Source organism: Heptranchias perlo, chromosome 13 (assembly GCF_035084215.1).
Source record: "Heptranchias perlo isolate sHepPer1 chromosome 13, sHepPer1.hap1, whole genome shotgun sequence".
Lineage (NCBI taxonomy): Eukaryota > Metazoa > Chordata > Chondrichthyes > Hexanchiformes > Hexanchidae > Heptranchias > Heptranchias perlo.
This window is the reverse complement of record NC_090337.1, coordinates 51,236,212-51,259,519: the sequence shown is the minus strand read 5'-3', so window position 1 is coordinate 51,259,519 and position 23,308 is coordinate 51,236,212. Positions and strand designations below refer to the sequence as shown.

The window sequence follows — 23,308 nt, the reverse complement described above, 5'->3', positions numbered from 1 at the left end:
ATCTGTGACTGTGATGCATTATCCCTCCTCGACCTCCTCGCAGCCTTTAACACGGTCAACTACACCAACCCTCCTCCAACACCTCCTCTGTTGTCCTTCTCAGTGGAACTCCTGTCACTTGGCCCCACTCTAACCTATCCTATCGTAGCCAGAGAATCTCCAGCAATGGCTTCCCTTCCTGCTGCCGCACCATTGGCTCCGGAGACCCCCAAGGATCTATCCTTTGCCCCTTCATTTTCCTTGTCTCCTTGTTTCCCCTTGGTGACGTTGTCTGCAGACATGGGGTCAACTTCTACTCCGCCTCTTAGTTACAGAAATTCTAAATTTATACTTTTTTGAACATGCGTGGCAAATGGATTACTGTCTGGGCTGAAATTTGGCAAATAACTGTACACGTAATGCTAAAAAATTTAAACGCGAGAGACAAAGTCTCAAAGGAATATTCGGTCAGCTCCAGCATGGAATCATTTATTGAATTACACACAACTTCATTCAGTTTGAAAATTCCCTGAATATCCTTCCTGTGGATTTGTCAATACATAATTCAGTGATCAAAGGTCTAAACAGAAATAAACGCCTGGAATGTACTTGTCACTTTCTCTTATTATCAGATGGCCATGATGCTGTTCTGAGGTTCAATGGGGCACCCACCATAGGATTTGAATCTGACGTGGGGAGACGCACAACAATTCGGATAATTAATTCACAGGTAACGTCAAACGAGGTTGACTTTCAACATGGAAAAACTCTAGGGTTCAATGGCAGAGTGTTACGTTACGATTGTATTTTACAGGATTGTGAAAGAGCCAGAATTGGCCAGTGCCACGGGAGTGGCAGCTGTAGAAGAACAGTCATGTATGGGCAGCCTGGTAATGTGGCAGATTACTGTAGTGATGTGCTTCACTGCAAGTTCATACCCACAATTCCACAAATAGTGTGGGGGAGGGATGAGCAGACATGAGGCAGATTCCCATAGGGAGGAATAATTTGCCCACAAATCAATCTATGTTTTGTCTTATGCACCTTCTGGATGCTGATTCAAGGGTGGCATTGACCGTGGCCTGGGAACAAGTTGCAGTCCACCCTCTTGTTTGGAAGTGGTGTGCAGAATAAGATATACAAAGAGGGCAGAAGAGAAGCTACAATGGAAACGCATATTTTAAAAAGTCTGAATACAATTTCACTTAAAGTGTAAAATCATCCCATAACGCTGCATGTGGTTCAAACAAAATATAGGTATACAGATCCATATAGAAGACACTTCTAAATCCTGTGGGGTGGATATCACTGAATGGATACTTGGAAAGGTAAGAATGAGTAATGGTGCATCTTTAGATGGGCTTCCCTCATCCATCTCCCTGGAACCCAACTCCAAGTTACGCGGCAGACATAAAAAAAGAGACAAGGATTAGAAGATAGTTTTGATGACGAGCATGTCAGGTAGTTTTCCATGAAATGACAGAAATGGAATCCATGTTAACTTTATGATGTGGTCACACAAACTATGCCAGTGAGTTAAGCAGTGGGGAATGGAAACAGGATGTAGAAAAGTTGGCTACAGATCCGCAGGTGGGACCAAGCCTCCAGCTTGCTCATCTTTCTCCAGATGGTCCTTACATAGGATCTCATTGACTGCCTCTTCAAAAAATGAGTTATTCAGAGACTGGCGATTAATATTCTTGCATTTCCTAACACATTTTGGCTTCTGACAGACATATAGGGGCTGATAACATAACATGGCTGCACTGTGCAGGGACCACTGCTCCTGTGGCACTGGCCATGGTTTCACCTAAGTGAGTTAACCTTGCTTCGGAATGTAAGTTGAGCTCATTTACATAATTTGATGGCACTCCTGGTAATAGTGCTTGACGTACCGGGGTAGGGATCTGGAATGTCAGGTGCCAGCGGCCAGTGAGGGGTTGCTGTATGGCCAGTGGAACAGGTTCTGAGCACAACAGTGACCTTTCTTCATTTGGCCGTTGGAGGCCGTAAAAGCAAAGGGCAGGAAAGAAGAGAGGCCCTATTGGAAGCACCCTAGAGGCAAATAAATTTTTTTTTTTCTGTTGGCCTCCCCTTCACCCATTCCAAAAAGGTGCTGTGCCTCTGATATGCTACTCGGGTGCATCAGTCACATTATGGTGAGATCCCCTGATCTGCATCAAATTGGGGGCCTTCATGAACCCTGTGCACAGGGTGATCCAGTCTAGCTAGCCATATGTGGGGAGACAGCACCCAACACACATCAGAGCAGTGGGTGCCAGGCATCTCATTATTAGCCCCAAACACGAGTCCATCAACAAATAAAATCTACAGGAGACAAATGGGCACTGAAGGCTTTAATATGTCCAGAAAATGCTTGTAAGCAGCAATGAGTCACATAGATATAACTATCATGCAACCAAGGTTGCTGGAGCACCTCGTAGTTTACCGATAGGAATCAGTTGCCTGCTGGTTCCCCAATACAACCTCTCCAAGTCTTTCTGTGCTTGAGCAACCTTCAGGGCTAATTTTATGGCAAACTTTCCCCTGTTACAGATGCCTTTAGCTGTACCCTATTTGTTTTTTATATATACATAGTGACGATGTTAAAATGTAATTTTTTTCAGGATAAAGTATCCCGTGCATCGGTCAACTGAAATATTTTAATAATAAGATGGTGTAACGCCAGAGTTGCCATTTTTTTTGAATGATATACTTCACTGATTAGTCAGTGCCTTAAACAGATGTTTGGCCCATTGCCTATGCAAATTGGATTACGACTGGAGGCTGCCGCCAAAAGGGTAATTACAAAATGTTATACGTACCTCAATGTGGAAGCAGGAGTGCCAACTTTGGCCCCCCACAACCCCATTCCCAGCCCGAGTTAAAATCGGGGCTCTGAAATTAAAAAGCCAAGAGTTTCTAAGCAGCTGTCATGTCTACAGAGCATACACCTAATCTGACACACGTCACACTGTGAGCAGCTGGAGGAGATAAAAATCAGCAATAACATCAGAAAAATTCCAGCCCCAATTCGTCAACAATATAAATTGATAGGTTTGACCTTTTTTATAATTCAATTTTTTGTTGTGGAAATCTGCAGATTTAAAGTCACTTTGAAATCTGCAGCATCCCATAGCTACTATGAAGGGATTGGAAGCTGTATCTTTTAAGTATGGTAAACAATTAGTGGGTCAGGTATTCATCCAGTGGCTTGTTTCCACTGAATATTGTACAAGTCAGTGAATTATGGATTTGAATCCACCCATTAGAGAAATGTTACATTTCATGGCTGCCATATATCTGTTTACACTGTGGATTCGATTTTCCTTTTGAAAATTGAAGAAAACAATGTGTTAATGGAGGTGTGCTGACCAGTGATTGATGCGGTATGGAACATAGGAGCAGCAGAGTATTTTCTGCAGTGCATTTGTGGATGGCTTTGGGATTGTCAGTGTATCTTTCTGTTGCATGCGCAGGATTTGGGAATGGTGAAAATCAGATCTTGTACATGAAGTCGCTGGCTGAGCAGTGCTGACTAGCATTAAAAAAAGTCTTTTAATTGTATGAGACACTGCCGCTTTAAACCTTGGAATAAATTCCATTTTATAAAAATACAGAATAACCCTTAGTTGCACTTTGTAATCTGATGGGTCTGTATTCCTATGGTGCACTGTTGCTATATAGTGGGAGACACTGGAATCTCCACCAACTCCCAAAGATAAATGAAACACATGATTGTTTTTCTAAGTACTTAAGCGGTGATAATATTTTAAAGGCTCTCTTGTCAAACAGTATAGATTTCGATTGATACGATTAGAACTGATAAACTCAGTATATACATATCGAATTTATAACAACTTATTCTGCTCTTCCCTCGTTGACAGGTATAGATGCTATCTATGCATTTTGCACATGCTAAACCAGAACTTTTCCTCCCAGGTCCTCTCAAGGCAAGAGCACAAGTTTCATGATAACAATTTATACAGAACAGGCGTCCTATTAGTGTGGGATCCAGCGCCATATTCAGCTAATCTTACTGAGGTATGATTTTATTTAACCTGCTCTTACCTTCTGGAGGAATTTCAAAAACTCCACTTTTGTACCCTACCTACAGCGCTGTGGCCGGAGATCAGAATGCTCACCCGCCTAACCTGGAACAGGCGAGAGTATACACTGAGAACATTGTTACCTACAAATGGGGAGGAGTACGTGAGTTTGTATTAGTTACATTAAATATAAAATCATCCTTGATCCTGACCGCTATCCAGCAATCCTTGCTGGAAAGTTCATGCGTATATGTGTGGATGTTCGGTGAGGATAGCATTGGGCTTGGCAGTGATGATCCCCACAGAGAGAGCCTGCTGACATTCAATGTCCAGGCTTTCACATCAAGACTGGTTTCATAAGCAAGGCATTGGAGGGCTGTCGCTGCCCAGTGAACTGTACACTAGCATGAATCAGAAATGGAAAGGGGTATCATTTAAAAACAAAAGTTAGCTTGCTCGCATTTACAATGCAAGTCAATCTTTTGTGGGGTGGGCGGCGGTGGTGGTTGGGGAGAGAAATGTCCTTTGCACAATATCCTTCTATTTTGCTCTTTGTTGCACTTGGTGCAGTGAATAGGAAATGGGGGCAGAAACTAATTTTGCCAGGTCTATGCCCCCGCACATTACTCTGGGATTTCCGAGGCACTCCCAAAATGGCTCCCCCTAACTGGAGTAGGCACAAGCCTGGCATAAGCATTATAGTGAGGTGGGAGGGTGGCATTCATAGTTTCCTGCTCAGTACCCATGGGGCACACACTTGTAGGGACGCCCCAACAAACATGGTGGTGGAGCTTGCGCCAGGACCTTCCACGGACTGGAGGATCTGCGGGGGTCTCGGGCAGCCCAAAGATCCAAGATGAGAAAAGATTGGTGATATATCTGCCCCCCACAGCATGATATTCAGGCCTTTTGGCTGCTGCTGTCCAACAGCAGTCAGATGGCCCTAACGCCAGGAGTACAATGGTCAGGGACAGGATTGGAGCACATCCCACCCTTCACAAGGGCTATGTTGCACCTGATGATAGCCCAGCAGGTCCTGGAGAGGAAAATTGGCCCTAAATTCTGTTTACATTTTAATTTCTGCTAATCAAGTTGAAGGATGATGTATGTTTTTTTTAAAAAAAGGAACATCTCTTTGTACTCTGTGTTTGAATCAAGCAGACTATGATTACTCGTAGCAGTTCAAAGATATCACTAATTTACTTTAACCAACCTCACAAGGCCCCCTTCCCCTCCCCCCAAGCACTGTGATAGCAGATTATTTTTAATTCAAATCTTAAGGCTTTTTTTGAGAGAAATTGCCCAATTCTTGTCTATTTGTGGAACCTTAAAGTGAATTTTGGTTTATGGAATACTGCCCACTTGGAACTGGATTGAGGCTGACTGATTTCATTCTGCTTAATTATCACCCCTTCCTGGGCTGTATTCAGACCTGGGTCTAACTCTGCCACAAATCCAGCGCACAACTTTGTCCTATATCGTGCATGTGGGTCAGAGATCCCTTCTAATGTTCTCGGAGTTCTGAACAATGAAGGAGTTCTGTTTAGATAGATGTCCTACATGCCACAAGCTTAACCCAGCATCGGGACCAGGCTTGATGAAAGACTAAAGTGTCCTTCACTACTTTTCAGCTTCTGAAGGACTGTGTTTAGGCTCTTGTAAGCATACATCAGGGCTCCTAGATACCAACATGAATCAAAAGTTGGAACAAATACCCCATGTATTTTTCATTCAATACCTTCAAGAAACCCTCTTGAGTTGTTCCGAGCCATGATAATGCATTTAGGTCAACTCACTTCTATATCCAAAAAAGGAGCTGGGAACCCAAACAAATTACTCAAATTTTTTGAAGAAAATCCTTTTTGACCACCATTTTGGGTTCTCCACTGAGCTGTGATCTTACTACGAGAAATAAAGTATTAAAAATACAATATTTACAAGAAAATGATTAAATGTGCCTATATTATTTTCTGTTTTCAAAATATCTAACAGTATGTTCTGTTCGAAGCCTGTGCTTATATAACAAGTGTCAGTCATCAGTTGATGCGGATCCCTAGAGCCATCACTCTCTGATGAGTGGACTTAACAAATTGCAGGTTACAGCTGTCATCATACATTTGTGCCTACAACTTGCAGTATATTTTGTGATTGGCAACAAGACTGGCCATTCACAGAACATACCAGGACTAGCTATGTGTAAGCTCTGTCCTATCCTGCACTCTTGTGTGTTGATGGTAAATTACTGTAGATGTGGTTAAGGTAATTTGAATACCTTGTTTTTGATGTTTTAAACCAAAAACCAAACACATGAACCCCAGTTTTTTCTTGGGTAACCTTTAAAGCAAAAACTGTATACAGTACGTACTAGCTCACCCCCCACAACCAGTAATTGAAGTAAGGGAGTCCTGGGACAAAATTAACAGTCACTTGGACAAGTGTGGATTAATAAAGGAAAGCCAGCACGGATTTCTTAAAGGCAAATTGTGTTTAACTAACCTGATAGTATTTTGATGAGGTAACCGAGAGTGTTGATGAGGACAGTGCGGTTGATGTGTATATGGACTTCCAAAAGGCGTTTGATAAAGAGCCGCATAATAGGCTTGTCATCAAAGTTGAAGCTCATGGAATAAAGGGGGCAGTGGCAGCATGGATGCAAAATTGGCTAAGTGACAGGAAACAGAGAGTAGTGGTGGTCGTTTTTTTTCAGACTGGAGGGAGGTATACAGTGGTATTCCACTGGGGTCGGTACTAGGACTATTGCTTTTTTTGATATATAGTAATGACTTGGGTGTACAGGGCACAATTTCAAAATTTGCAGATGACACAAAACTTGGAAGGGTAGTGAACAGTGAGGAGGATAGTGATAGACTTCAAGAGGATATAGATAGGCTGGTGGAATGGGTGGACACGTGGCAGATGAAATTCAACGCAGAAAAGTGTGAAGTGATACATTTCGGTAGGAAGAACGAGGAGCAGCAATATAAACTAAAGGGTACAATTCTAAAAGGGGTGCAGGGACAGAGAGATCTGGGGGTATATGTACTCAAATCGTTGAAGGTGGCAGGGCAGGCTGAGAAAGTGGTTAAGAAAGCATAAATAGAGGTGTATATAGTACGAAAGCAAGGAGATTAAGATGGACCTTTATAAAACACTGGTTCGGCCACATCTGGAGTATTGTATCCAGTTCTGGGCACTGCACTTCAGGAACGATGTGAAGGCCTTAGAGAGGATGCAGCAGAGATTTACTAGAATTATTCCAGGGATGAGGGACATCAATTACATGGATAGATTGGAGAAGTTGGGGTTGTTCTCCTAGGATCAGAGAAGGTTGAGAGGAGATTTGATAGAGGCATTCAAAATCATGAAGGGTCTAGACAGAGTAGATAGAGAGAAACCGTTCCCATTGGCAGAAGGGTCAAGAACCAGAGGACATAGATTTAAGGTGATTGGCAAAAGAACCAAAGGTGACATGAGAAAAAACATTTTTACACAGCGAGTGGTTGTGATCTGGAATGCACTGCCCGAGGGGGTGGTGGAAGCAGATTCATTCACTGCTTTCAAAAGGGAATTGGATAAATACTTGAAGGGGAAAAAAATTTGCAGGGCTACGGGATAGGGCAGGGAAGTGGAACTTGCTGGATTGCTCTTGCAGAGATCTAGCACAGACTCGACTGGCCGAATGGCCTCCTTCCGTGCTGTAACCACCCCACCCCCCCCCCACCACCACCTCCTCATACTAGCTAGACCTCCCCTCAATATTGTCCACGTTCCTCCCCCACCCCCACCCACCCTTGCGATTTTTTTAAATCCCCAGTGCCGATGATCCCTCTCTTCCTCCTGCCCCCTCTCTAATTTGCAGCTCCTTTCACTGCTGACAGGCATCCAGCCTGTCAATCTGGCTGCCTGGCGCTTGGGCAACCCGGAAGGACAAATACTCACCTTCGGTTGAGTTGACATCGCAGACTGCAACCCACTCAATTTGTTTCTAGGTCCCCCGCATGAATATCTGCGGACGCGCGGGGTACCTGGCTCCGAGTGAAAATCATGCCCATAGAATCTTACAGCACAGAAGGAGGCCATTTGGCCCATTGTGTTATCACCACAGAAAGAAGAGCATCCAGAAAGATAATCAGAATCTCGTTACTTCCACAACAAAAGAACCTACTACGAAGAAACAACACTTCCAGCCCAGTCTATGAAGTGGAATCAAACACCTCCAGAACAAAAAGCAGCAGCAGAGCCTCCTACTTGTCACTGGATTGATTAATTGACAATAGGAACATTCCAATGACACGATCAAAAAAAAAAGTTCATTTCCAGCTTAGTGTATTTCAAGCTCTGCTACAATTGATTGAAATTCAGTGCGGGGGTACAAAAGAAATGAAAGTACTCTTATATTGGAGTCCACAGCTGATGGCAACAATATCATAGGAACAGGAGTAGGCCATTCAGCCCCTCAAGCCTATTCGCCATTCACTTAGATCATGGCTGATCTGTATCCTATCTCCATTTACCTGCCTTGGCTTTATATCCCTTAATACCCTTGGCTAGCAAAAATCTATTGATCTCAGATTTAAAATTATTAATTGAGCTAGCACCTACTGCTTTTTGTGGGAGAATGCTCCACATTTCAACCACCCTTTCCGTGAAGGGGTGTTTCCTAACTCCTCTCCTGAATGGCATGGCTCTGATTTTAAGGGTTATGTCCCCTTGTCCTTGACTTTCCCCTATCAGTGGAAAACATTTCTCTCTATCTACCCTATCAATTCCTTTGAAAATCCTTAAAAGCCTCAATCAAATCACCCCTTAACCTTCAGTAGACCAGGGAATACAAGCCTAGTTTATACAATCTCTCCTCATAACTGGACCCTTGGAACTTTGGTAACATTCTGGTGAATCTGTGCTGCACTCTTTCCGAGGCCAATATACCCTTTCTACGGTGCGGTGCCCAGAACTGTACACAGTACTCCAGATGTGGTCTAACCAGGGCTTTGTATAGCTGTGGCAAAACTTCCTCCCCTTTATATTCTAGCCCTCTAGATGTAACGGTTAACATTCCATTAGCTTTTTTGATTACTTTTTGTACCTGATCACTACATTTTAGTGATCTGTGTATATGGACCTCTAAATCTTCTTCGACCTCCACTGTTCCTAGCTTTTCACCATTTAAAAAAAATACTCGGATCTATCCTTTTTTGGTCCAAAATGGATGATTTCACACTTGCATGCGTTGAAATCCATCTGCCACAGTTTTGCCTTCTCACTTTATCAATGTCTCGTCGTAATTTTTGCTCCCGTCTACACTACTTACTATGCCACCTATCTTTGTGTCATCGGCAAACTTAGATATATGGCTCTCTATTGTGTTATCTAAGTCATTAATAAATATAGTGAATAGTTGAGGCCCCAGCTCAGATCCTTGTGGGGCACCACTAGTCACTTCCTTCCAATTTGAGTACATACCCGCTATCCCTACTCTCTATCTTCTACGATTTAACCAATCTCCTAACCAGGTCAATAATTTGCCTTCAGTTTTGTGAGCTTTAATTTTAGCTATCAGTTTCTTATGTGAAATCATATTGAATGCCTTATGGAAGTCCATATAAACTACATCCATAGACATTCCCCCGTCTACTACTTCAGTTACTTCCTCAAAACCCTGGTTAGACCGCACGTGGAGTACTGTGAGCAGTTCTGGGCACCGCACCTTCGGAAGGACATATTGGCCTTGGAGGGAGTGCAGCGTAGATTTACCAGAATGATACCTGGACTTCAAGGGTTAAGTTACGAGGAGAGATTACACAAATTGGGGTTGTATTCTCTAGAGTTTCGAAGGTTAAGGGGTGATCTGATCAAAGTTTATAAGCTATTAAGGGGAACGGATAGGGTGGATAGAGAGAAACTATTTCCACTGGTTGGGGATTTTAGGAGTAGGGGGCACAGTCTAAAAATTAGAGCCAGACCTTTCAGGAGCGAGATTAGAAAACATTTCTACACACAAAGGGTGGTAGGAGTTTGGAACTCTCTTCCACAAACGGCAATTGATACTAGCTCAATTGCTAAATTTAAATGTGAGATAGATAGCTTTTTGGCAACCAAAGGTATTAAGGGATATGGGCCAAAGGCAGGTATATGGAATTAGATCACAGATCAACCATGATCTTATCAAATGGCGGAGCAGGCCCGTGGGATTGAATGGCCTACTCCTGTTCCTATGTTCCTAAAATTCAATTAGGTTCTTTAGATATGACCTACCCTTTACAAATCCATGTTGGCGCTCTCTAATCAGCTCAAATTTTGCTAACTGCTCGAACCAGTCCTTGATTATAGATTCCAATAACTTCCCCACAACAGATGTTAGACTAACAGGTCTATAATTTCCTGATTTCTCATTCTCACCTTAAATAATGGAGTTACGTTTGCAATTTTTCAATCTAAAGGGACAATTTCTGAATCGAGGGAGCTTTAGAAGATTATGGCTAAAGCATCTGCAATTTCCTCACCTCCTTCCATTAATCCCTGGGTGGAAACCATCAGGTCCTGGAATTTTTTCTAATACTGTTTCATTGCTTACCTTAACTTTAGTGAGTTCCAGTCCTTGATTCATTATTAGTTTCCTTGGAATGTCAGGTATATTATTCTCTTCCTCTACTGTGAAGACTGACACACAGTAATTATTCAACAAGTCTGCCATTTCCTTATTTTCATTTGCAATATTACCCGCATCTGCTTTTAAAGGACCCACATTACCGTTGACTACCCTTTTTCTTCTAATATAATTGTAAAGTTTCTTTTCATATTCCTTTCTTGTATCTCTTACTATCTTTATTGTCTTCCTTTGCTGTTCTCTATGTCTCTCCCAGTCCCCTGGAACTACACTATTCTTTGCACTTTTGCATGCTCTTTCCTTTTAATTTTGTGTTATCTCACCTCTTTTGTCGACCATGGCTGTTTTATTTGGTTAGTAGAGCTCTTGCCCCTTAGGGGTATATACTGCTCCTGTATTAAGCTGAATTCTTTTTTGATCACTCCCACTGTTCATCTGTAGTTTTACCTGAATACAGTTTTGACCAGTTTGCTGTCATCAGTCTCTGTCTCATTCCGTTGAAGTTAGCCTTACCAAAGTCTAGAATCTTAATAACTGTTACGTTTTTCCTTTGATCACTGTTAGACAAATGTTCCCTTACTCTTAGATTATTAACCAAGTCTGGCTCATTACTGATTACTAAATCTAGTATGGCCTGCCCTCTTGGTTCTCCTGCTACCCTGATGAAACAGAAAACTTTTAATTGTCAATTTTGCAGTCAGATGTGCTGGACATGCAGGGGCACAATGAACCTAGGGAGATCAGAAAATTAGTCAAGCCATTTTTGCACCCAGTTCCTTCTGTCCAGGATTTTCAGGCCAGCTGCTCTCAGATATACAGACCCAACTGTTAAAATTTGAGTTGTCCCCAACATCTTAAACTCGTGTTCACAAAAGACAGTTTCCAAGAGCAGTTCCATGACTCTTATCAACTGGAACGTGCAACCTTTTGCATGGTGTGCAGGGAATAGCATGCCACAGCAGTAACAATTACCCTTTTACTGTGGGATTATGTACTATGGGAAGATCACACCTATCCATTCCAAAAAGTGGTACATATCTCCGTATCAAGCCATTACATTCAGGCTAAAACTAATAGTCCAATTTATTTACAAGTAGGATAATTACATATAAGCAGCAGAATGCAGCAAGCAACCAGCAGTGTTATACTTGAAGGCACACTATTGTTTCAAAAACAATGAAGTACAAAATCATAATAGCTTTTAATAACTTCCAAACGAGTCTGATAAAATGTTACATGGGTGATAACTGCTTAGAATTCCTCTTTGGCTACCACACATTGAATAGGCAATGCAAAGCAGGAAACTAAAAAATACAGGGCTGATGCTCAATATAAGGAAGATTTCCTGCTTTCGTGCATACCAGGAGTGCATAGCAGTGCACTTCTGTCCGTTAAAATTAACGGACAGAATATCACAGGTTGGATTGTGTAATATCGCGTTACATGCACTGGGAGTGCTCATGCAGAAAATGTCCCCATAAATTTCTAACTTTGGATTCCAGTGAGGCACAACTGAAGAGCAAACAGATTCTTTCTCAATGGTCAGGCAATGAAGATTGCTTCAGTTGTTAAACTAAAGACGTCAGTTGTGTCCTTTTCAAAATATCCTCCCTCGGGTCAAATTGGAAATAAAGGATTTGAATATCCTCAGATGTTCTGGCAGATTCCCATCGTAAATTCAGTGAGAATCTACTGGCATTGCTGAAAATTAAGATGACATCAATGGAACATATTCCTTTTTAACTAATCAATGGAAAGTAAAATCGTGAGGGGTGGCTAATCTGATCCCATCAGTTTCCTGCCGGGCAAGTTAGGTTAAAATTACCACTTCCGCACCCCCCCCCCCCCCAAGGCGCTGTACAGGTTCGCTACCATCTTGCAAGCAAGCAATGCCTGGACCTTTTTTTAAAAAAAGTCAAAGATGTAAGCTTAGTTAAAAAGGAATATGTTTGAGAGAACTTAGGAAACCTACAGAAAGAAGAGACTGAATGAAGGACAAATTTATAGAAACAGGGATATAGTGTGAAAAAAGTAATAGACAAACAAAGATAGATGGACAATGAGAGAAAATGTGTGAGACTTACAGAGAGACAAAGGGGGTGATTTTAAACCCCAAGAACAGGTGGGTTGGGGGCGGGTGGGAGTTGAAAATACTTGGGTTTTTTTGGGTTGCAAATGCAAAATTTTCAGACTTTGCGTTCCCATGGGAAGCCTGTACTTTTCCGCGCCGACGTTAAACCCAGAAATAAAGCCGGGTTGCGGTAGCAGCCCAAAAAACAACTATTTTCAACTCCCATCCGCCCCCAACCCACCCGTTCTTGGGGTTTAAAATGACCCCCAAAAAGTGGAAGAAAATGACACCAGAAAGGGACACAGAAAAAATGGAGGCTAGGAGAAGCAATTACAGAAAGAGAGACAAGTTTTACTTCTGGTTTTGTCTTGTAAAGAAGATCATGGGAGATTATATATTATAAATAAATGGCGCAGACCTTGTTTTTAACAACCACCCTTCGAGACTTTGCTGGAAAGGAATATCAGGTGGGGTGATCCACCACAGCTGAAAGTTCAAATTAGCCCTATTTTTATATCTGCAGGTAGTCTTTGCTCATTGCCCCCCCCCCCAAAAAAAAACTCTGCATTTTCCTAAATTACTTCTGCAGCACTTTGTGAAAGTAATGGAGAATAGGTGACACAGAAAGTAATGTTTTTTATGAACAACAAAAAGAAAAAAAATGGACATTTGCTGAGGTTTGTTGATTACTTCTAAACAAGATTTGATTCCCTTTGACACATGCAGTCAGTGTCTGTTGTTGCCAGAACACACACATTATTGCTGAGATCATTTTGTAAATTCATATTCCAATTTTGGTTACTGTCATGAGCATCTTTTAGATGATAGACAAGGTTACAAATAAGATTGGGCTTTATCTATATTGTTTTATCAGCATATCTGTATCAAGGCACCATTATGGGACATGTACTGGCCTGTAAGGTGGTTCTCGACTTTTGAGTATGCAGTAGAAGGATAGACCGGAATTATACTCTTACTCTGCTCAGGTGAATCTGCACTGTTGCTGGCTCCCTGGCCATGCCCTTATTATTGACATTGCCATTGTAATCTGTCTACACGTGAGTATTCATGCACGCAGCACTTACTTTTATGTACGCCCCATTGCACAGTAATAGTTTGCGGTGAAAGCACTTAACTCTTTGAAGAGAAACACCATGCCTGTGATGGGCTTTGCTTAGCTGGCTCTTCATGACATGGTACTGTTCTGCTATATACCCAAATTCAGGCAGGTTGGAGTTAGCTCGTGCAAAGCAGAAGGGACATGAAACCATCTAGTGAAGGAAGGGTTTTACTCCTGCTTATGATGTGCTTGGGGGTCAGATTACAAACCAACTCCCAAGTTATTCTTACAATACATTGGTACAAAAATGGTAGTATTATTGAACTTCTTAAAGCATCAATTGTATTTCTTGGGTGAAAGTCAGAATACAATTGAAAAAGTGTCATACTTATGACAGTCTTATAATGGGCTTATTTTAATGGGTGTATTTTAACAGGACACTCAGCTATGGTGGGACTCAGTGACTGTACCTCAGAATGGCAGAATTCTTTTTTAAAATCCAACAATAAATTTGTCAGTGAAGGAGAGGAAAACAAGTGCCATTGGTATATCTCAGTACTCAACATTTCTGCTTTTACTTTTTTTCCCCAGTGGTTCAACCATCCAGACTACGATTTCTTTGAGAATTACAAAAAGTATCGTAAAAAGAATCCAAACCAGCCCTTCTATATTATAAACCCCAAGATGCAATGGCAGCTTTGGAACATTGTGCAGGAGATCACAGCTGAAAACATCCAGCGCAATCCTCCCTCCTCTGGGCTAATGGGTGAGTGAAGAGTCTCCAGCAACATGGCTGACTTTATGCATGTTTTCGTAATGTAATTGCTATTGGTTGGGAGATGTTTTTCTTGTTCTATGCCATTTTATGCAAACTAAGATACCCTTTGCTTTATAGCTGTAGGTTGTTTTATCTTTATTTATATCTATCTATCTACATCATGACAAGTGACTTACTTTGGTGTTCTTTACTTCTGTGTTCATAATAATGACCATTGGAATAAATTGAACCCAGTTTAATTCTGTTTTGAAAAGTAATTGTGGCAGGAGGAATAAATGTTGAAAACATACAAGCAGACTCAACAACAACAACTTGTATGTTAAAATAGCAAATGCCAATTAATGAGCAACATACTTGAGGTAACAGAGTGGAAAAGAGATTGTGTCGGTTTTGGTGGATAGGTTGTTAAAATCATGAGTTCAGTGTTCGCAGGTGGTGAGAAAAGCAAATGAAATGTTGGGATGTACAGCTAAAGTGTGACTTAAGTCAAAGGAGGTGATGTTGAAGTTTGTGTCTGGCCTTGGTGAGCTTACGTCTGGAGTGCTGCCTTCAGTTTTCATCTCCAATGTACAGGAAAGATGTAGGATTATTGGAAGGAGTCCCGAGAAAGGCTGCCAGGCCTGAACTCAGTTGTGAGGAATGATTGCCTACCTGGGACTTTACTCTCTATCAAGTCCTCACTCTTCCTCCTCTTCTATCGAGATCTTTTAGAATTTTCATTGCTATGGAGAATTTTGGATCCAGGAAAGTTCTCCTCTTGGGCACACAGTTTAAATTTAAGGGTGTCAAAAGAAAATAAGAAATTTAGGTGACATTTTTTTAATAAGTGGATGATCGAATTGTGGAACAGATTACCAGTGGGGGTGGTGGAACAGAAAACCATGGCAGATTTACAAAAAGGACTAGATGAATTCATATTTGGAAACATGGTGCAGGGCAATTAATTCCAGAATCACAGTAAGAAAGAACTTGGTCCTTATCACGTTCTCAGGATGTCCCAAAGCACTTCACAACCAATGGATTGCTTTTGAAGTGAAGTCACTGGTAATGTATCGCATTTGCTGTTTGTACAATTTGGCTACCAGATTTGCCAGCATAACAGTTAGTTTGTTTTTAGTGGTGTTGATTGAGAAATAAATGTTGGCCAGGACACACACACAACTCCCTTTTTTTTCATGTCATGGAACCTTTTACATCCAAATGTGCAGGTAGACAGGGTCTTCATTTAATGTCTCATCCAAAAGAGAGCAGCTCCGACAATGCAGCACTCCCTCAGTAATGCACCGAAGGGTCAGCCCAGATTATTTGCTGAATCCCTGGACTGAGCCTTGAACCTACAACTCACTGACTCTGAGGCAAAAGTGCTGATATTTGGCTAAGTTGGTAGCATTCTAATGGTAGAAACAATGGGTTGTTTGGAAGGGTAGCCTAAATAGACCTATGATTTTCACCTGCCCAAAACATCCCTATATTACTATGTATGGAACCTTTAATATAATAAACATTCTAAGTGATTTATGCAGGAAAAAGTGGATACCAAGCACTGGTAGAAGAGTTGAGAGATGATTAAGATCACGTTTGAAAAAACAAATTTTGAAGAGATCTTAAAAGGCAGGGAACGAAGTAACAAGGCAAAAGGCTTAAGGGGGAGGTTTCCAGAGAGTAGGCTGAAGGCTCTGTCCATAAAATCATAGGTTAGTTTAAAGACAGGTTCAGTCCTGTAACTATGGAACTCCTCATCTCCAAAGCTTTGTGTCTACCTGCTCAGTACTTGATTGTCTTCTGTCCTTTTCTTTTCAACTTTGATGTCATGCACTATCCTTGAAGTTGAGTGGCAGGGAAAATTTGCACACAGTAGAGATGCAAGAGCTGATGACATGAGGTTGCGCTCCTGGTGTGGAACCTCACCCGATGTGAGTGCAGATCGCAGAACAGGCCCTATAATCCTAATACTGACCCAGGCTTGCATCTTGCATCTCCGCACCAGGAGAACAGCCTGACGAATTGGCCTTGTTATATCTGCTGTAATGTGCACTTGATATCACCAATCGCTTGTAAAATCAACCTTTTTGCCACTTGATTCCTTTGGGTATGAATAAAGTGCAGGGGCAACATAAACCTGTATTACATACTCCTAAAGTGATCTGCCAAGCTAACAAGTTTTCTATACTGAGAATTTTCTAATGTTCTTTGCATATTCAGAATGAATGTTCAAGAGCTCAAAATCCTGATAGTACACTTTACATTTTTTTAACTGCTCCCCCCAAGAAACCCAGATTCTGGAGTATTTATTTGAGTACTGAGCTCTATAGGGTTAATGGCAAGACTAAGGAATGGCTGAGCTTTCAAGATGTAACGTTTTAAAATAATTGAGAATGTCTTAATGCCTGACTCTTAGTTTTTGTCTCACTTTTTCTGTAAGTCTCTGTTACATTCCTCCCCTCTGCCTCAGTATATCTCTGTGTGACTCTCACGTTCATTTCCTGATGTACACAATGGGGCTGATTTCCTGAACATGCACTGCTGGCAGGCAAGGCTTCCCCTGCCTACGTGCACTGGGAAAATAAACCCTAATATCTACCTCAAATTTTTTTAAAGACTCAAATAAAAAAAAAAGTCAGCTCCCACTGATGGCTCAATGTGTAAATGGGACCGGTCGCGAAAGAGAGTATTCATGGGGGTAGAGTATGAGGCTTGGGAACATTGGGAGAGAGAGGCTGATACCTGATAGTAATAGGGGAACATTCAGATTGGGAGGACACAGGAGGTTGTGGGCAGTCAAGGAAGGGTCTCAGTACAATGGAGGACTGGCTTGTGGGATTAAGGAAGGAGGCTGTTCTGAAATATGATAATACTCAAGGTAGTTGCATTAGAGATGGGACTGATCATGGAAACAGAGTGGATAGGGTTTTGGAGTACTGGGGTGGAAATTGGGACTAGAAGCCCTAAAGGGGTCAATGAAAATGAACGAGATGCCACAGAGAAGTAATTTCTGAAGGGCTGTGAAGATGCTTTAAATGGGCAGCAGACCCACAAATGAGTCTGGTACGGACGGGGACAAGCGTGGCTGGCAGCAACTGCAGTCTTATTGAGCACTTCTGCTCCTCCTAGCTCCGTATTAAGGTAAGTTTAAAAGAAAAATTACCTGCGAGCTTCTTCCGCGGCCTCCAGTGGTCCCTTTAAGGACCACTGGTTAGGTCGCTGTTGAGCCTGAAAACTTCCAACCAATTTCACGGGTCTGGCTCAGGACCCTCAAATTTTCTGTCCAAGTGCTGGGAACTTCACACATGCGTGTGTTCGCACATGCACACAATAAACTTTGAGGCATTTTGGGGCAACTCAACTCAACAAACTGCTGGGAGAAGTTAAAGATGTGAGTATATTTAGAAGATCAAAGTTTCACTTTTTTATTCAAAACATCATATTACCAAATATTCTCCACATCTTTTTGGTAGTGCACTTGTCAGTTTCTTGGAGGAGTCCAAGGAAAAATCACACTAGGATCTCTAAATAAGTATGGTGGAAAAGATTGCTCAATATCTCTCCTCTCTGAGTAAAGGGATAAAATTGCTCGACTCTGCTGCCATTGTGGAACCTTGCTAGCAACGAGCACAGGTCAGAGAATCAGGACAATAGTGTACTGGTATTATCAGTAAACATAGTGTATTATAATAGTGCTATCAGTAAAAGTGACCACGAAGCTGTTGGATTGTTGTAAAAACCCAACTGGCTCACTAATGTCCTTTTCAGGGAACCTGCGTCCTTACCCAGTCTGGCTTATATGTGACTCCAGTCCTACACCAACATGGTTGACTCTTAACTGCCCTCTGAAGTGGCCCAGCAAACCACTCAGTTGTATCAAATAGTAGAAGGCTCACCACCACCACTTTCTAAGGACAGCTAGGGATGGGCAATAAAATGCCACGTTGCTAGCGATGCCCACGTTGTCAGAATGAATTTTCAAAAAGTTATAGCCCCAACTCAAGCCCGTACTGTAGCTCCATCCTTGCAGTGTATTATAGACTCTTCCAAAGAACATTTGTTCATAAAAACAACTTAGTTAAGTACAAAATAAGCTTATTTAAAAATTTGGTTGGAATTTCTGACCGTAGGTGGAACTATTGAATTATTGTTAAAAAGCTTTGGACCAAAAGCAGTCATAATTCCATAGTTTTCAAGAGAAATGAAGAGATTCAACATCATGGACTTTTTTTTAACAAAGTTGCAATCAGTGCTTGATGCTCACTTGTTTTTCCCCATGTATTGTAAGTTAGGGCTTCCCCAAATAATGTATCATTATCAAGATGAGAGGACAGGTAAGTAACTTGCTCTAGGCCTTTACCAAGCTTAAGCTGGATGCTGGAAATTGAATAATATCCTAGAGCCAATGATACAGAGGCGTGCCCCCAGTGGGGAGCTGGGTCCACTCAGAGTGCATTTCAGGAAAGCACAGACCTGTTCCTTGTGATTTTACTTTCGCTAATTTTAATTTTAAATGGATAGAAAATCATGAGGGGTGTGCCTGCAATTTCTTAATACATATTCCTAATGGCCAAAGCTCTTCATTAGAAGTTGAAAAAATGACTCTATGGGGTAAAAATGCGTCTGGGCCCTTTTTCCCGCAGGCAGTGGGCGCCGCAACCGGGAGGCCCGATGTTGGCCCAAATTTAGGCCTTGAGACTCATTTAAATAATTTAGGCGAGCTACTGGTGCCTGTCGCTCCTCAACAGGCAGCTCCCCAAAGGTAGGTCGCAGGGGGAGAGGGAATGAGTGAATCGGTGGGGGCTGATCAGGATCCTGTTGAGTCGGGGGGAGCACTCCCGCTTCTCCAGGCTCCACAGCAACGTTTTTTTAAATCTTGCCTTTTGTTGGCGGCCGCTGAAGGGTCTGGAAATCAAAATTCTGCAAGGGGGACTAAAATAGTTTCGGGTCAGATATTTTTCAGGTGTCCTTTCGCCACCTCAAATTGGGCCTCATTGCACCCATTTTACGCTGGGGGCAACGAGGTCCAATTTCTAAGCCTGTAAGTGTGGAGTCGAGTTTCAATGCAAGTCTGAGGGTAACGATATGAGTGCACTTGAGGGAGGCCATCTCACACCGCCTGAGCTAAAACCCTCATGGAGTATAACTTCAGTACAGTGCCAAGCTAGTGTAAAATGTGCTGGGGTAGGCTGTTGGACCTCCCGAGCACTTCGTAACCTTATTGAGAGATCACTCCTGCCCTTCCTCTCACAACATTCAAAATCTATGGGTCGAGAATGGCGTTCCACATATGTGTGAGAACATATATGTACAGAGCTCTCTCATGGCCCTGAGACTGCAATTACAGCCAAACAATGTAGATCAGGTGTTGCTGGCTGCAAATCAATTCTTCAATTACTGGTTTTGGGCCAGTAGCAATCTCAGTCATTGCTATACTAGTTAGAGGATTAATGGACTGTACACAATTGATAATAAGCAGCAAATCATTGTCACTTTAATTTGGGCTTTAGGCAACTAGGTTAATGGAAGTATCATTAGCGCAGATTCAGCATGCTACGTTCAGACAGTAATTGTTTTCTTTTATTTAAATTCAATGGGGTCGATTTTAGGATGGCCGAGCGGGTGCGTTCATGGCGGGAGGGCTCTGAAAATTCGGGATTCCCGGGGCGGGTCCGGAGCCCGGCTCCAACCCACCCAATGATGCGCGTCCCCTGCGTGCGGGACTCCCACTGGCAATTAAAGTCGGCGGGATCCCAATTAAATCAATTATTTTCATACTTCAGGTCGTTAGCAGACCTGATTTGGAGTATATTTTAGGAGGGGTGGGATTTTCATCCAAACTGAGCGTGTTTCCTGTACTGGGGGAAACACTCCCAGTTGAAATAGACGTGTTGCAGCCACCAGCCTGTGGGACCTGCAAAGGTCCATTTGACAGGTGGTGGGGGAGAACCTCACTCATTGCAGGAGGCCACTCTGTCACTTTGGACAAAGTTTGGCCTGTACCACCCTCCTCCAAACACACAAAATCACCGGTATGCAGACACATTTACCTACCTTGCGGACCCCCTCAAACGTACATCTTCCGGATGGGGGCCGCCGTAGCTGCAGTCACGACCTCCTCGGAGGACGAACAGCATCACCAGCCTCGCCAATCACGCCGTCCACCTCTGACACGTAGAGCTCCACAACACAGTGCTGTGACACATCTACCTGCACAGCAGGAGGGAGGGCAACTGCAGAGAGAGATGCGTCACAGAGGCACTACCCTCGCCACAGGGTCCACAGACCGAGGCTCAGCTTCCTGGACCTCTCTGAGGAGCAGTGCACACGGAGGCTCAGAGTCACTTGACATGTAGTCGTGGACATCCGCAGCCTCCTTGATGCCGAGTTGCTCCCGGCTGGCCTGAGCACCATCTTCTTACCTGTCGCTGTCAAAGTCACCACTGCCCTCAACAACTTCTCCTCCGGATCCTTCCAGGGTGCCACCGAGGACATTGCCGGCGTCTCTGTCGTCTGCAAAAAGAGCCCTGCAAATACACCTACATCCACTCTGCAGTGACCCAATGGGTGGCATCAGTTGTGGGTCTTCATGGTGATCCTCAGGAAAGGGAATTATTGCACAAACCAGACAAGATTTGCAAAGACATGGCAGTAGTGGTGGTAACAAATTTTAATGTGCTTTGCAAAACAAACAAAAGTAAATTAAAAACATGACATGTTGTCTTAGACCCTTGTGCATCCACTTTGTGCTCACAAAACCATCACCTTATGTTTATGGGAACCCCTACGTGGTGCTACCCCTGTGGCTTCAGCAGAGGTAGTGGCAGGTTGCTCTTGTCCATGCCCTGACCGATGAGATGCTTTGCACTGGCGCCCTCTGGGTTTAGGTGCCCGTGACGGCCCCTCCAAAGACTGCTCCACCTGCACCTGTGCAGGGGTAGACTCAGCCACCTGGAGAGGAGGCAGCATTGCGGGTATTGGTTGAGAGGGGGACAACGGGTGAGACGTGGGAGCGCTTTGAGTGGCGTCCCCGCTTCTATGTCCCCTTTCACCATCGTCCCTCTCCTGGCCCAGGTCTACATTACTCCTTCCACCCTGCTGGACGACAGTTTGGAGGACTTATGTGAAGCCTTGGAAGGCCAGTTGCAATATATCTGTCAGCCTGTTTAAGGCGGCAGAATGTTGCTCACCCTGAATCCGAACGGCCGTTGTCAGGGCCTGAATGGACTCATTGTTGAGCTGTGCTTGAAGCTCGATGGAGGCTAGCCTTTCCTCCATCGCAGACATTCCCGCACCTGCCCGCGACACTATCTCAGAGATGCCTTCACGTCCCTGTGACACTATCTCGGAGATACCCTCCTGTACCTGTGCCACCATTCCAATCATGCAGGAGTTGGACTCCTCCATCTTCTGCGCGATTGTGGAGAGTGCGCATGGCAACTGTTCCGGTACCTCGGCAATGTGCTGCTGGCCCTCGATGACTTCTTTTCATGGCTGGCCCCCAAGGTTCAGCATCTGGGTCCAGTTGAGCATGGCCTGGAGAAGAGTGCTCCCACCGACGTGGACTCTCCACGGCTGCCCCTGCCACAAGGGTCTGCTCGTGCTCACATGTGCGTGGTGACTCAACATGTGCAAACCCAACTAAGTGAGGACGGGGACCCACCGAGGTGTGTGTATCTGCGCTGGTGGATGGCTCGCTCAGATGTGACTATGCACCCTCAGAAGCCAGCAGGTCCTCTGAGGAATCGCCCTCCACAGTCACGGCACTCGCAGATGGCCCTGCAAGAGAACAGAAAGCAATATTAAGCATGTGGACAGATGTTGAGGTGTTGCAGATGCCAAGTGATGCTAAGATCATTCACTATCATGAGTGCTGAGTGTTAGATTTCCGTCACCAGCCGCTTGTGCGCTCCCAGTCTCTGCGTCCGCCACGGATAGGCACTCCAGCATCCGGCTTAGTTCCAATGCCTGCTGCTCCGCGTCCGTTAGGACCACCTGGTGTGGCGGGCCCCCTCCGGTCCTTGCCCTCTCCCGGGCATTTTGGCATCTCTTCTCCTATCAAGGCAAAACACAGAGAGGCATGATTGAGTGATGGCTGCATAGTGACCCGCTGCATGCATTGGTATGGGTGGGGGTGACCGTGAGGGAGATGCATGGGAGGGTTGCATGTGAGACATAGCTATGAGATTGTGTGAGGATTGGGTTGCGAGGTAGTGTTCGAATGGGAACTGGGGCGGTGAGTAAGTGCAGGCAAGGTGAGGATGATGGTTAAGTGGATGTGAGGAGTGATGCAAGAGCGTTGTGGTGGCAGTGCAGAAGGAGTTGTGTGGTGCTGGAGGTGATGTGGAAGACGGAGTGTGGGAGAATGTGTAAGTATACTCACTTTGGCTGACCTGGTTAGGTCATTAAAGCGCTTCCTGCACTGGACCCAGGTTTGGCACACATTGCTGCTGCTGCTGACCTCCTCGGCCACCTCCAGCCAGGCCTTCTTAGTGGCAGAGGGAAGCCGCCTCCTCCCATCAGATGGGAACAGAATTTCCCTCCTCCTCACCCCATCGAGCAGTAGGAGTGAGGAGTCTGAGAACCTTGGAGCAGCCTTTCCTCTGGCCTGCTCCATGCTCCAAAAATTGTTCTTTGCTGCAGGAGGAGCATTGGAGGACTGCCCCTTTAAATAGGGCTCCTCCTGCTGACAGCCTGTGATGTGGGTGCGCAGTGCGCCCGCTGCGCAGGTCTGGAATGGGAAACCCGGAAGCACGCGTAAGTACCTTCAGTTAGGCTGCGA

At 43.8% G+C, this 23,308-nt stretch overlaps 1 protein-coding gene across 11 annotated transcripts in view; it reads left to right on the top strand.

The window, feature by feature from the left end:
• The window catches only part of LOC137331588 (beta-galactoside alpha-2,6-sialyltransferase 1-like), a 156,726-nt gene that overhangs the window by 128,275 nt on the left and 5,143 nt on the right, over positions 1–23,308 (top strand). For all 11 annotated transcript variants that reach the window (XM_067995480.1, XM_067995486.1, XM_067995482.1 and 8 more), the window contains 3 exons: positions 612–709; positions 3,922–4,023; positions 14,358–14,532. In XM_067995480.1, coding sequence (XP_067851581.1) covers positions 612–709; positions 3,922–4,023; positions 14,358–14,532 — 375 coding nt within the window. The remainder of the gene's footprint in view (positions 1–611; positions 710–3,921; positions 4,024–14,357; positions 14,533–23,308) is intronic.